Consider the following 15,266-nt stretch of genomic DNA (forward strand, 5'->3'; position numbering starts at 1 on the left):
CATGTAATTGGGAAAGCTGGTGGCTTGTAGGTTCTCTAATTTGCATACAAAGCAGGAAGGGAATGACTTAAAAAACGCTTCTAGTAGTGTTAGTTTTCTTTCCTCTTTTGTCAATATTTTCTTAATTCTTTATCCCGTATTTATGTTTACTGGAAAAATTATATTCTGCATATGACTGTGCTGGGGTCCTATGTAAGTATTTACTGTGACTAATATGCAAGTACTAATGAACCAGATCTCAAAATGCGTTTTACAAATAAGTAAACTGAGACACAGAAGCTAGGTTCCTCAAAACTGTGAAGTGAATCAATGCCAAAACCAGTGTTAGACGCTAGATTAATCCTCTCTTCCAGACGTTGAGCTGTGCTGTTTCAGGCAAAAGAAATGGATTCCCAGCTAGTGAAAATTTGGTGTCATCCTGAAATCAATGGGGACATGCAAGAGTACATTTGCGGTGCATCAAGCCCACACTGAGTCATCGTACTGGACTTCCGTTCCCTCTACCAAATCCCAGTTTTACCAAGGGATAGTTTTTCCTCTTAGAGGGAAAATCACGCCAGTCCTTCTGTACTAATGCCAAATGCTGCTTTCTCTTATTTCCTTCAAAGCATTGGATTTTTCCTTCGGGAGGTGCGACTTAATAACATCTCTCTGCGCAGTGAGATAATTGCTCTAACGACCAAAGCGGCATGCTGAAACTTTGGAGGGCCTTTGCGTGCCCCTCGGCACCCACGGCTGCGTGGAGGAGCGGGTTCTGAGCGCCGTCGCAGAGCGAATCCTCCTTGCACCGCGGTCCTCGTCTGCAGTCACCACGGAGAAAACCATCTGTTCCACTTGGAAAGGGGTTTGGTTCCACGCGCCCTCCCCCCGCATCCCGGCTCCGTCCCCAGCTGCCGTGTTTTGATGAGCAGTGAGGGAATGAATCTCCTGCGTTAAAAATACTCTGGTTCTATTTAGATAAAAAGAAGAATCTTGCTTGCCTACACTGACATACAAAAATAGCCTTAGTGTGAGTAAATCTTCAAAGTTTCTCTTGGTGAAAATATCTAGCCTCACTTTTTTTTTTTAACTTATCACATAAATTTATTTATAGAGTGTCCTTCTTTCCTCCTACTCTGTCAAGACATTTGCAGAAGGTTGCTGCTCATCTTGTTCCTGAGTCCTGAAATAATTTGCAGGGCCTTTGAAACATCATCGTGTTGCATAGTTGTGATGCAATGTGCTGCTGTTGCATGAACGTATCGTATTTTAATGCGAATGTCATGTTAGCTGAGATTCAAGTCTTTCTTTTACGTTAGGCACTTTACACTGGTTTGTATTTTCACTTTAACGTTGCAGTCAAAAAATTCTGTATATAGTGACTTAAAATTTTACATTCTCCATGCAAACCATTGCATAGAAAATTAGTATGTAATATGAGAGGATTAACAGGATGCATAATGCTTTCCAAATATCTCTTAAAAATAGGTTTCACTGTCACTGTAGCATCTTAATTCTGAATAATCTCCAAGTCCTCCTGCAAATCTGTGCATATAGTAACGGAGAAACCACCCACTTCATCCTCACAAACTGCACGATATGTATCTGTACGTGAAAAAAATTGGATTTTGGAGTACAGTTCTGCTCCAGCAGCTACGATGCCTGTGTGACTAGCGAAACCATTAATTCTTGCATTAAATGTTAACGCAAGCTTTCCGAATACTTGCCTATCTTTTTAAAAAGGCTCCGATAGCCTTAGTACGGAATTTGCTCCGCGGTGCAAAGGGCCAAGAGGGTATTGAGCGCAGGTGAGCGATTTCTGTGCCGGTGGGACAGTCTGTGCCCGGACTTTGGCCCCAGGCTGCCCAGCAGCGATGGGTGCATGAGAAACGCCTCCCGCACAGCCCCCGAGGTGATGCCCACGAGCGGATGGGAGCCACGGGGGGGATTAGGGGGACAGCGAGCCCCCCCGGGGCCCGGCGACCGCGGGCCTTGGCGGGGGAGGCGGGACTCGAACAGGCGGCCCCGCTGCCGCTGCGCCCCAACCTGCGGCGCAGCCCGCCGCGCCACGGCCCGGCGCGGCCGCTAGATGGCGGCCTCCCAACGAGGAAGGCGGGCGGCTCTCCAGCGCCCAGGACGCGCCTGGCGGCCGCGCCGCGCCGCCGCAGCCTCCTTCCCCCAGCAGCGACGGCGGCCATCGTTGTGCAGGCGCACGTGACGGCGCGCCGGCCAATGAGAGCGCGGCAGGGGGGCCCCGACTCTCGTCCCTGTGGCCGCCATTAAAGAAAAAGGGGCTCGGAATTAAACGGGAGAAGAATCCTCCCTCCCCCCCCCCTCCCTTATCCGGCCGCGACGCGACATGGGGGAGACTCGCTGAGGGGGGAGCTGGCTGACCAGGATGCCGCGGCCGGGCAGCCGCCGACAGAGGCACCGCTGAGGGGAAGCGAGGAGGAGACCCGCCGGCGGGGGTTTCGGGGCAACGACTCCGCCAGCAACGGCAGCGGCCGCCGCGTCCCTCTGTCTCGGCGCAGCGGCGGCGGCGGGGCCGGGAATTGTGGGGCTCCGACCCCTTCCCCCGCGGCCCTTCCGGCTGAGGAGAGGCCGGGGCTCGGCCGCCGCCTCCCCGCCCTCCCGAGGAGACCTCGGGGAGGGGGCCCTCCGCCCACTGCCCCCCGCGGGGACGCCGCAGCGGGGCGGCGCGGCGCGGCGCGGAGCGGAGCCTTCCCGCGGCAACCGCCGGCTCGCCGGCCCTCCCGGAGACCCCTCATCTGAGGAGAGCGGGGGCCCCCGCCCCGCCGGGGGGGCCTCGGGGCTCGCTTCCCTCCCCCCGCAGAAGAGACCGCTCCGTTTGAAGACTATCATTTTATATTTTTTCTCGCCGCCCCCTTTTTTTCCTTTTTTTTTTTTTTTTTTTTTTTTTTTAAGGGACCAGCCCAGCTGCGAGGCTGGTCCCTCTCCGCTTCACCTCCCTGCCCCCCCCCCGCCCCCAGCTCGAAGGGGTCTTGCGGGGTTTGGCGCGGTGGAGGGGGCCCTCCCTGCCCCGGATCCCCCCCCTTCCTCCGGCTCTCGGCGGTAACTTGGCGGGGTCCGGGCTCCCCTGAAGAGACCCGCCCAGCTGTGTGGACTTTGTGGGGCTCCCTCGGCCCCGGAGGACAGCTGGGGGTGGCGAGCCTCCCTGAAGAGACTCTGCGATTTACCCCTTCCTCCTCCCCCGAAAGGACTGGGGATCGGCCTCTGGGAGACTCCTCCATCCTTCCCCGAAGAGACTTCGAGGGTCACCCGCAATTTCCTCCTTCCACCCCTCTCCCCCCTCCCTTCTTTCCCCACGGAAGGATTTTTAGCCAACGGAGGATATTTTGGTTTCGCCCTCTCTGCGAAGAGTATTTTGTTTTGGGGAGGGGGGGTTTCCACAGGGGAATTTAATCCCTTGCTGGGCTGCTAAGGAGACTTTTGCGGCCTTTCTCTCTCAAGGAATACCTTCCCCCCTCCCCTGCCCCCCGCAGATGTGTTTTTGGGGTACACCCCAGGAAATTTTTCTTGTCCTGCCTTTACGAATTCTTCAGACTCGCCTTGCTTCTGGCCCCTGAAGTTTGTTTTTATGATTTTAAATTTTAATTTATTTGGAATATTTTTGGAGCAGGGGAGAAGAATCTGACCCCCCCCACACCCTGTTGCCCTCGGACTCCGAAGAGACGAGCCTGGATTTTTCTCTCTCCCACAGCCAATCCTTCCCAGTCATTCCACAATTTGCCCCTTTCTCATCTGATGACTAAAGAAACAGGAGGAAGAGGAGGGAGGTTTCTGGATTAATTGCCCCCACTGGATTATTTATTTTTTCCTACTTCTCTTGCTTGGCATCTGAGAAGAGAGGAAGGAGGGATGTCAACTGATTTTTACCCCTAGCCCCCCTGGATTAATTACCCCATTTTTATTCTCTTGTTGGATCAATTACCCCTTCACCTTACCTCCTCTCCCTCCCCTCCTTATGCGAATGAGAAGACAAGAGGAACAGGGAGGATTTTGATCTTAATCTCCCGTCGTTGGATTACTTACCACCTCCCTCTTTCTGTTCTCCCCTTCCACGGTGGCTTTACCCCCCCGTTTGATATCCAGAAGAAGAGAAAACGTTCCGAGTTTCTCTTAAAATTTTTTTTTTAAATTTTTTTAATATATTTTTTTACCCCCCTCTCCGATACCACTCTCCTCCTGGGTTATTTATCCTGCCACTATTTCGCGTGCGTGTGTGTCTGTATGTAAATCCCTTATTTAATTGTATTATTATTTGTGCGTGTGCATAGTCCCCCCTCCCCCCTTTCCCTCTCGGTGTCTGTCTCTCTCTCTCTCTCTGTCTGTCTCTTTCTTTCTTGTCGGAGGCTGTGGGATAATGGCGTGTGGGTTGTGGCTGTGAGGATGAGTTCCTGCTTCGTGCCGAACGGGGCCAGCCTGGAGGATTGCCATTCCAACCTCTTCTGCCTGGTAAGTGTCGGCCACCGGCACACACACGCACGACAGACATAGAGTGAAAGAGAGAGGAGGTTTGGGGGAGGGGAGGAAGGGGTAGTGGAAGCAAAGCAGCCATTTTTAGCATAGCTTCTGTTGGATGAGTCCTCAGAGTAGGCCCTGCCTGGAGCCAGCCAACTCTCCCATGCCCCTCTGGTTCCCCCTCCATCGCTGTCTGTCTAGCCTTGCCCCTCCCTCCGCTTTCTTCCTGGATAGTATCCTCCCTGCAACTCGCCTTTTCCTTCGCTTTCCTTGCCTGCAACTTTTCCTTCTTTCTCCGTATCTTCCTATCTCTGCTTCTGAACGTGATGTTTCTCACAGGAGGTAAGGAGATCTGCTGCTCCTTCTTCTTTCAGCCCCACATCTCGGGGAACTTTCTCTTTTCTCTTCCCCACTCGTGACATCCCAGACAAATCTGAGCCGAAAGCTCCCTTCTTCCTTGTTGTTTAAAGTGATCTCTTTTGCTGCCTGTTTTTATTCTGGAGGTCTGCTTTTGATGATGCACTCCTGTGAAGCGGTGGTATCTTACGTTTTGTTGTGCACCATTTTGTAGTCTTTTTTTTAACCCGAGTATGAAATCGTACAAATTGTTGATTTTGGTAGCTCCCAAAGTAAATTTGATTTAACTGGACAGTGATGCAATTTTTGGTGGCTGTGCTGAGCTGTTTCATCTGCTTTTTAATGCAAATGAGCTAATCTTAGCTGACTGCCTGATATTTGTTATTCTAGAGATTGTTATAAGTAAAAACCTGTGCCAAGCTGTGGTACTAATATTTTTGGATGGAGGGGGATCTGGGCAGCCCGAACATGTCTGCAGCCTGCATCAGGCCCGCAGCTGTGTATTAGCAGTGCATTTTTAAATCTTGAAGCCTTTCTAAAGTATCAACTGTTGCAGACTCCCTACCTTTCATCTAAATTGCTTCTCCTCCTGAATGTAGGAAGACTGCCATGTTAGGTTTAAATGTTGCAGTAATCTTTTGTGTGTTGTCATCTTGGGAAGAAAAAAAAACACAAGTGACTTCCCAGCAAATGCCAGCCCACCTTGTTCTCCCTTTTAAAAGAGAACCCAGGGGCAATGCCTCCCCTATGTGCCTTGAGGTGACTGTGCTCAAGTGAAAAAACTTGGTGCTAAAACTTGGTATGGTATTGCATTGTAGATAATCCAGGAATTGTCTATTTCCCATTACCTACAGCAGTAACTCTCTTACTTTAGGAAGTCCAACAAATTTTTGCCTAGAAGGGGATTTAGTGGATCATAATCAATGCGGACGCAAGTCTGATATATAATTTAATGATAAAACCAGGGTTGAAATTCTTAAAATGTGGTGTGAGAGATGAAAAGTGTGATAGCTCTTGGTAAAATAAGTGTACTTGAGAAGCTTCCTGTGTGAGACATAGAGGATTTCTTACAATGGAGAAACTTGTGAAATTTTCCAAAGTAGATGACTGGAAGAATGTATGCTTGAGTTAGATTTACTGTATTACCTATTTCCTTAGAGTAATCTTGGATTGAAAAGGTAGCGTATGCATAAGTAAGCAAAAAGGACGTTCTTTTTGTTGCTAAGGCAAGTGTTTAGTAGATTGGACAGTTGCAGCCTGGAAATAATTACATTATTCACTCATCTTTCACTTTTATTTTAAATCAAATCTGACTTTTCTCTCTGTAATCTTAAAGCTGCAGTGAAAATGAACAGCTCTTGCTTTACTGCAGTTATTAAAGGAGACTTTAAAACAGGGTGCCTGATTATTTTCAGTTTGTCTTCTAAGGTACACAAAACTTGGAAGTATGGTTTCTGTTATATTTTGTTGGATTAATTCTTGCTTTCTTCCTTCCACCCGCCTCTTCCTGTGCCATCATCTTGTTACAGCAGGATGTTTCTGTTGAGGATGTACCTACCCCAGTGTCTGACAGTTGTTCTTTTCCTTCCCTTAGGCTGATCTAACTGGGATTAAATGGAAGCGATACGTATGGCAGGGTCCAACATCTGCCCCAATTCTCTTTCCGGTCACGGAAGAGGACCCTATTTTGAGCAGTTTCAGTCGCTGTCTGAAGGCGGATGTACTCAGTGTTTGGCGCCGAGACCAGAGACCTGGACGTAGGGAGCTATGGATATTTTGGTGGGGTGATGACCCCAACTTTGCTGACCTTATTCATCATGATCTCTCAGGTAGGAGGAAATTAATACCTTCTTTTGGTCAGTGAAAGGATGCTGTTACTCAGGGCTGTCTTCTGCCAGCCCTTAGAAAATCTGTACTAGATGGACTGTTGTCTATAGATAAGATAAAGTTATTCCTATAATCTACACCAAATTATTACGGCAGCGCAGTGACCAAACAGCTGCTGTCTGTGTTTAGGTCATCTTGGACTGCTAGATTTTCAAGAAACAAGTTTTTGCTCCCCACTTGTTTCTTTTGAAAAAAAAAAGAGCCTATGAATTTTGGTAGCTTCTTCACAAGAAAGCTGTGCCTAAAGCTGTGCCTGTGATTCAGAAGTGATGTTTTAAATGTGTTTTGATAAGATCCCTTTTGTTGGGCAATTAGAACTTTCAAATTCAAATAGTAAAGCCCATTTTATTATGTAATAAGAATTGTAGAGATCTGGGCAACTCTTGAACCGTATGGAGCTGTTTTGATTGGAAGTCGAATCATCTGTGAGAAGCCCTCAAAAAAAGGCATCTGAAACTAGCTTGCTGTTTTTGTGTAAGAATCTCTAAACCTTGTATTCTTAGGATTTCTCTCTCCCCCCTTCCCCAGTGCTCTGAACTTGCACCTGCTTTCCAACTTGGACTTTTGAAAGACCAGCAGTATTTCTATTTCTCAATAATGTTGTACTTCAAATTTGTCACCTTGTTTTGAAAATGTTTACTTGTTGATCTCAGTTCCTGAAGTAGATGGCTTCCCAGTTGCCTCACAGTAAGGTGACAAAGTTAGGTTTAAAAACCTTGTCTGTGTAAGTCTAGTGGTGAGGCTATACTGACTCTAGGGGTAAAAAAAAGTCACATCACTCCAATTTCCTTTCAAATAGTGTACAGTATTCAGATTACTGAAGTGTAAAATGAGACCAAGGTTTGGTGACCTGGTAACCAGAAATTGTTAATGCTGTCTGTGTTTGTGGATAAGCTGAAGAACAAATATGAGTTTGAAGTGCCACTGAGGAAGTTGACTTGAAACAGTAACGTGTGGAATTTTCATACAAAAATAATATGATCTGAAAAATAATTGATGCACTGAAATTATGTTTATTTCTTTGAATAATTGACTTCAAAGATTGAGATGTTGCTTGTATTCCTGTCTGTCCTGGAACTAGAAACTTTGCATCTTAAATGGCACTTATACTGTACGTTGCTTGATATGTTATTGCATTTAAGGCTTCCTTATTTTGCCCTATGAATAACCTCCGTCTTGAACTGCAGGGAACATCCTTTGTATGACTGAGATGTAATTTAGACTTAGACTAAATGCTGGTTTTGGCCCGGGCCTGCCCTGAGCAAAGACCAACGCTTGTGTGAAAGTATCTATGTAAATTTTGTATGCTGTTGGCTGGTGGGATTAAATTGAGACAAATGTTACTATTTTTGAGTGAAAGATCAAATAAAAGTTAAGCCATTTGGGGAGTGCATTTCTGCACTACCTGGCCATCAAAATTATTTGTTTGAGCAACTTTCTTTGCATTCTCTCTTTAATCTATCTACTAGTGATTTAGTATATAGGCACCTTCTAAAAATAGTGGTATTTTGTAGCTGAACTTTTAGATCAGTGTGTATTTATGCTTTTACGGAATTACACTTTTGCGCAGGTAGATAAGCACGTATCATCCTAGGTACTTAACAACTCTTAACCTCTCTTAGGGTATAAGGGAGAGATAGTAGAGGATTAGTGTCTCCCAGCCATGTCTTTGCAATTGTTTTGGGTATTTTCTTTGTTCGGGTCACCTGTGGATGTCTGCGCTTCAGTGGAGCTATTCCACATGTCTTGCTGTTAGATATTTTTCTACATAAAAGCATATCACCCGTGAGACTGTTACCTACGTCTATGTGTAGACGATGTGTCTGACATCTTGGTTTTTGCAGGCATGTTTTTGTTGTCTTTTAATTAAAAGGAGACAAAAAAATTTCTTGGAGTGTGTTAGTCTGCTTGGCTCTTCTGACCAGAAGTTGATAAAGATGTTAATCAGCTAGATCGTAGAGGAGATGGCTGAGGAGTGCCTGCACCTGCACTTTTTCTCATTAGACAAAATCTTAATGTGAACCTCATACAAGAAAGAATTATGGCTGAACCCAAACAATGTTATCTGACCTTTGTCGTAGACCTAATGGATTTTTTTCATTGGTGGACAATTTCTCCTAGTAATTCACATTGCCCTGTTCTCCCAATGATTGCTTGTTACATTTTCAATGGGAAAGATAAATTACTTCCTAGCAGAGGCTTGTTACCTGCAAAATTGATTGGAAATTGTTTGCTGCTGAAGGTTAAGGTGCTGCCTCATTTAGAACTTTTCTACTCAGTAGGTGAAGAATTGTCCTGAAGAATGGGGTGAGGGAGGAAGAGGGGGGCTAAAAGCAGTCTGTTGCTGCTAGCCTGTCCTTTATTGCCTACGGACAGACTTCTCTTGGGGAAGTGGGCCTTGAAAGGGCTGTAATTAGAAATATGCCAGAGCAATGTTAATAACTTTTGATTCTGGCTTCCTTTGGTATGAAACCGTTCCTGTTAAGGAGAGGTCAGTGTTTTGTACAGTTTTTGACTTCTTTTGGTGGTTTGTAGTTTCAGTGAACAATGGATGTTCAGTGTCTGGAACGCATCTTGGTTATCAACCCTCAGGGATTTGAAACATGGCAGCCTTCAAGAATCCTTTCGTCCCCTTCCCAAGATCACTTCAAAAGGGAATGTACAGTTTTGTGGGGGTACATCTATGCATATCAGATTAAAAAAATAAACTATATCTCCCTCTCTTCAGCCTGTACATTCTAGAAGTTCATTCTTTGCCCTGGAGATATGTTTGAATGCCTGCTACTGGCTATATCTGAATTCTTGTATCAAGCCTTGGATAACTGTCTTGTTGATGGTCAGGGATTGTTGTTGCCTGGGGGCATGTCAAAAGGAGACTTGTTCAGAGATGCTGATTGATCAGTAATATTGACTTTGCTCTTATAATTTTTTTTTTCCTTCCCTAGGAAGCTACTTACTGTATGTAATACCAAAAAACCCATAAGTCTATTTCTACCCCAACATAGCTAGAGGCAGACAGAAGTTAGTGAAATGTTATTTTATCCCCCAACAACCTCAAAGGTTATGTTTTTGTTGTGACAGTGAGGCTTGATTATAGTAATTCCTGCAACTCAAACCTTAAAGTAGGACATATCTTCAAATTTTGGAAGGCAATGGTCTCTCACTGGTCTGATCAGCAGTTATTTTATCAGATAGATTCTTTCTTATTTTAAAGTGGTTACCTATACACTTGGATTTTTTTTTTTTTTTTAAATTGGCAGTAGATGGTTTCAAACCTGAGAACAGTTGGGTATGAATTATGTACAAGACGTAGTCCCAAGGAAATGGTTACAATTTGATTAATGCATGGATAGGGGAATGCTTCTATATGGCTTTGACCTTCAGATTGCATCTTTTAAATGGTGAGCTATAAGATGCGTCTTTTTCGTCCTGGTGTCTATTAAATCTTGTTAATTTATTTTAAAAATTAAAGAGTTTTCCTTCTACCTGTCATATATCAAGTTAATCAGTTTTTGTTTGCTGAGCAGTATTCCTCATGCTTCTGCATGGGATAAATGTATAAAAATAATGCTAGTCTTAGCTCCTTGCTTGGCTTGTAAGAGGGCTTGAAAGAATAAGGAGAAAGATCTGTATACTGCTGCTTGTCTGTTGATACTGTGTGGTAAAAACAGCAACAGTCACGGCAGCAGAGACTTCTGTGTGTTGTGTAGTTCTTGATACATGTGCATTATAGATCAAATCCTTGTCTCCAAACAAATCTGTGAATTGGTTGGTTTGTGCTGATGTCAGCATTGAGCGTCTCATTACTTTTAATACAATGGAAACCAGAGCATGAGCCAGTTATCATACTGAGGGTTCTGCAAAAAAGCCTACCAGTTGAAAGCAGTTGGCAAAGTGAGCTTTGAAAATAGTTCGGCTAGTGGCTTGCATTTTTTTTTTTTAATAACATTTGCTTCCTAAGACCATTTAACTCCTACAAAAAAAAAAAAAAGCTTTCTTAAAAATTTTGTGCTTAATGTCAGTAGGGTGAGCTTAAGTAACTTATCTGTGGTGGATATGTATGTTTTTGTGTATGTAATAAGAAGGCATTACGAATGTTCCTTACTGTGTGGTGCATTGATGTCTTAGCATTTTAGTCCTCCATGTTATAGATGTGTCTCTGCTTAAGCAAAACCACTGATAATCATTATGCAAAAATTACTGAAGCAGTCTTTGTAAAACTTCTGTGACTCAGTGTAAGTACCAGCTTGAAGGTGAAGTTTAACTTTTTTCCTTTTTTCTTTTCTCCTGACCAATATGCATGTGAAATATCTGTGGAGTAAGGTAAAAGATACTTTGTCACAGTAAATGAGGATTTTGCGTCATATTATGTTGGTTGGTTGTACAACGTCACGTGCATAATGTACCTGTATAAATAAGAGCAATGACTCCATGGGCACTAAGGGTAAGATTTAACAATATAAGTAAAATGTATCTGCATATGGTATTACTCGAAGACAGTGTGGAGGAGGATATTGGAACATTTAGCTAGAAAGTTTTTCAGCTTTTCTTGTCTTGTGGCCGTGCAGACCACACCAGCCAAACTTACGCCCAAAAAGTAGTGAAGGAAAGCTATTACCTTATTATCCTTATAGACAGGCATAGCTACACACTTACAAAAAGGTCATACTTTCAAATTTTTAATATTTACAAAAATATTCTGCTGGGTAGAGAAAGCATAAACCCCATATATGTGATGCTGGTAATGGGCTAGCAGTATAAAAGCTAACTTGTAATGGTGCTGAATATTGTGAGTACGGCATTTTAGACAGTAGCTTACATTTTGGCTTCCTTCTCAGTCGATGAAATTTTCCAACTAGTTTGGATATCTTGAGTCTTAAATCTAGAGTCTTTTCAGTGAACATAGATAACAGATACAACTCTACTAGAAACAAACTTAAGTTGTCTTACTTGGATTTGTAAATTGGTATTTTTGAATTGTATTCAGTCCCTTTTTCATGCAAGATCTGTTGTTTCTCGCTTATTTTGTAAGGGATATAGGCCCTCAATATTATTTTTCAGTAAACTGGGTGATTCTTGCTTTGAGCAATTTTAAATTCCAATACTTTAAGATTAAATAAAAATCTGTTTTTTAAATAGAAAACTTTACTTGAAATGTTTCTGTCATATTATTACAATATTGTATACAGCAGCAATTTCATACTATTTTGCTTATTATACTTCCCTTGTAATCTGAAGCTTATATAGGAAGTTTGATTGTATAAATCAGTTTTGCATCAGTCTATTTCTATAACTGGCATGCTGTCAAATGATGACAGAAAGGAAGCCTGTGAAGGTAAGTAGTATTTTTAAAAGACAGGTCTCAGTCACGATACTAAGGAATGTTTTTTTCCTCTGTAATTGAAGTAATTGGGGGGTGTGGGGGAGGAAATTGTAGTCCAAAGTGGAGGCTTGACTGTAATTTGTTTCTTTGCATGGTTTATTTTAGAGGTTCATTGAGCATTAGGAAGATATTTTTAATGGTATGTTAAACATATTCAGCCTTTTCAAGAATTGATGCTTATTGGGGTTTTGCTGATGTGACCATCTATATGTTAAAAGGAGGAAGGGGGAAAATCCACATTCTTTAAAAGTCATCTTGAAAATGTCATTTTTAATACTGTATGTTTATCTGTTGCAATATAGATTAAGAAGTTCAAAATTGGTTTTCTTGCAAAAAACATACATTAAGCATATATGAACATGCTTCCAAACTCCTGCCTCATAGTATGCTTGTCCAAGAGCACTAGAAAGACAGAAGGGCATAATCAGTAAAAATGAACTTTACTATTTCAGGTGAACTATATGAAGAATGTAAAGTAGAACATAAAAGTACTGAAAGCAAATAGCCTCCTACAGCTGTTTCATTAAAATTGAATGGTGGTAGTATCAAGGAGGTGGTGACTGAGAAAGTTTGTTCTTTGTGTAGTATGAAAATTGCTTTTTCCTGGCTATTGTTTCCATTAATTCTTCATTTCCTGATATTTTTTTAGCTTCATTTAAGGAAAACTCGCTGCCTAATATGTGGTATAAAGAGGGAGGGAACTAAATTCATTATGGTGGGATGATATGTGTATAACTTGTTTAATGGATTGACATAAAAGTGTGTCGCAGGGGAGTTGAGTGGTTTGGACAGCTAAGAGAACTAATAAAAAATAAAATATTTGTAACCTTCAGGTTGCCAGAGCACTTTTGTGGATAACACTTGTCTGAAGTGAAATTGTGGCTTGACACCTTGTTAAAATGAGTCAGCAACTTATTTTGGTTTGTTATCACCATCACATTGAACATTTGAAGTTATTGTGTTTAAGAAAGATTAGAAGACAAAAGTTCCTCTTCTCCCCCTCCCTTTTTAAAAATGGTTTACTTTGTACAATTTCTATTAAGTAGGAGGACTTTTCTCATGTTGAGAGACAACAATTTGAAAGAAGAAAAGTAGTTGGGAGATGTGAGCAGATGTCATGTTTCTCTCCTTCCATCCTCCACTCTAAAAAAAGGGGGGAGGGGGGGAGTGACTAAATAGACTTCAAAAAGACACAGAACACTTACTGCTATTATTTTTGCATGAATTTGAATAATGTTCAGAAATGAGGGTATCTTTAACTGTCATCTTATTTAACCTTCCCTTTCTTTAGCAAGATGCACTTCAACTTGAACAGGTGGTCTTATTTTGGGTACCAGACGTTCTTCCTGACCAGCAGGCATGCTTACAGCATGCTATCTTTTTAAATATTAGAGTTTTAATTGTAATTTCCATCTAATGCCTTACGCTTTCCCTACATAATATGCTCATCTAAGAGTGCTCTGTTTCAGCAATAAACTAAGACAGCTAGGAGAGCTCTTAAGAATTACAATCTTGTGGCAAGTTCTTACATGTAAACTTTTGTTCATAACTTGGTTGTCAGCATAACTGTTAATGTTAAATGAAATACCTAGCACTTTGTAGTGTCTTCAGAAAATCGAAACCTCTCCTTTGTGTCCATAGTATGACCATCAAAATACAAGCCTTGAATTACACTCAATATCTGCAATTTCAGCATCTTCTCATTGATACACTAATATGTCAAAACAAAATTAGGCATAAAGGCTGGAAATAGCTCTTTCTATTTCCTCTTATAATAGGTAATTGATGCAGGGGATGCATTCTTGGAATGATTTTTTTTAAATTACAAGAGCCATATAGAAACCAACTATTTAACCTTTGAAATGGTGTGGAGTTTATTGTGCAGTTAAAGTCCAATATCATTAAGCTTTGTAGTTAATGTTTGCTCTATTGAGCTGCTTGTTTGCTACCAGTTGAGCAGTATGTGCTGAACAGCAAAGCTGTCCGTAGGATAGGGCTGCTCATTTGTGTATGTCTACAAATCTCTGAGCTGGGGAAAAAAAAAGTGTCCTCTTGTCACAAACATTTTATACCCTTTGACTTTGGACCTCTGTTGCTTTTTGTTACAAGCTTCTTGTTCAATGTTTCTTTAGTGAGTTACTGTATTGTCTTGTAGCTTTATGGTTTTTAAAAACAAGCTTTTGCTGAACTTCAAAACTGGAATAGGGTGGTGGGGTGGGAAACTCATGGTCGGGTCTCTTATTTAGGAAATGTGGTTCCTTGCTTTTCCTTGTCTTTACCAGAAAATTACTTTATGTAATGATTCATCTGTAATGATGCACATCTCCTCATTTATAAATTATGTGGCAGGTCTGTTTACTCTTATTCTGTCTCTCAGAGAAGGATACTGGGAGTAATTTTCTTTTAACTTGCAGTACTGATCTTGAGTGGAAATGTATTTTTACTTGTGTGGCATTTAGCAAGATACAAATATGGCCGCCATGTTCTGGTTGCAATAGTATCTTGAAATTTCTTTCTCTGTCATCTTTGTCTTAAATATTTAATAATCTGTAAGGCTTTTTTTCTAAATAAGCTCTTTGGTGTCTGGTTTTCTACACGCTCTCTAATTTAAGGATATTGAGACTTTAGTTAATACTATTGCAACCTTTTAAGCTTGTAACTGGCTTCCAGATAAAGGTGAAGGGGCTTTTTTTCAAAGGGGGATTTAAAATGCAAGGACTTGGCTGTATTACTGAGGTTTCCTGACTATCGAGCAAACCAGTGGAAAGCTATTTGAACCAAAATCCTCTGCGAAGGAGAGATGAACAGACAGGTCACTACTGTAAGACTTGTTGTATGGAACTAAACCTGAACCCAAGCCTCGCAACTTGGAGGTGTGCATGAGGGGCAATGAACGTGAGATATGAGCAACCTGTTTTAACTTTGAACTCTGAGTGGGGGTTGGAGCAGATGACCTCCACAGGTCCCTTTCAACCTAATTTATTCCATGACTATCCAGAGACTGAAGTAAAAATATGTCGTCTTATCTATGTCAGACAATCTTCTAGTCTCTGCTGCTACTTGCAGTATGAAAGCAATGGCATTATAAGAATAACTATGCTAGGTTAGTCCAAGGAGACCAGTAGCAGATCCTTAGAGAATATATGTAAAACACAATATACAAGGAATTGTAGGCATA

General features: G+C 42.4%; 1 protein-coding gene and 1 long non-coding RNA gene across 7 annotated transcripts in view; both read left to right on the top strand.

Moving 5' to 3' along the window:
* LOC142033184 (uncharacterized) overlaps positions 1 to 1,691 on the top strand; it is a 31,656-nt gene extending 29,965 nt beyond the window's left edge. For 2 of the 4 annotated variants that reach the window (XR_012651111.1, XR_012651110.1), the window contains one exon: positions 354 to 1,691. This is a non-coding gene — a long non-coding RNA (uncharacterized LOC142033184). The remainder of the gene's footprint in view (positions 1 to 353) is intronic. The other 2 variants (XR_012651112.1, XR_012651109.1) reach the window with 1 other exon arrangement.
* Positions 1,692 to 2,899: 1,208 nt separating this feature from the next.
* MED13 (mediator complex subunit 13) overlaps positions 2,900 to 15,266 on the top strand; it is a 59,864-nt gene continuing 47,497 nt past the window's right edge. For all 3 annotated transcript variants that reach the window (XM_075032941.1, XM_075032942.1, XM_075032943.1), the window contains exons 1-2: positions 2,900 to 4,455; positions 6,413 to 6,647. In XM_075032941.1, the coding sequence (XP_074889042.1) occupies positions 4,390 to 4,455; positions 6,413 to 6,647 (301 nt within the window). In that variant the 5' untranslated portion in view covers positions 2,900 to 4,389. The remainder of the gene's footprint in view (positions 4,456 to 6,412; positions 6,648 to 15,266) is intronic.

The sequence above is a fragment of the Buteo buteo genome, chromosome 7 (assembly GCF_964188355.1).
Source record: "Buteo buteo chromosome 7, bButBut1.hap1.1, whole genome shotgun sequence".
Taxonomy (NCBI): Eukaryota; Metazoa; Chordata; class Aves; order Accipitriformes; family Accipitridae; genus Buteo; species Buteo buteo.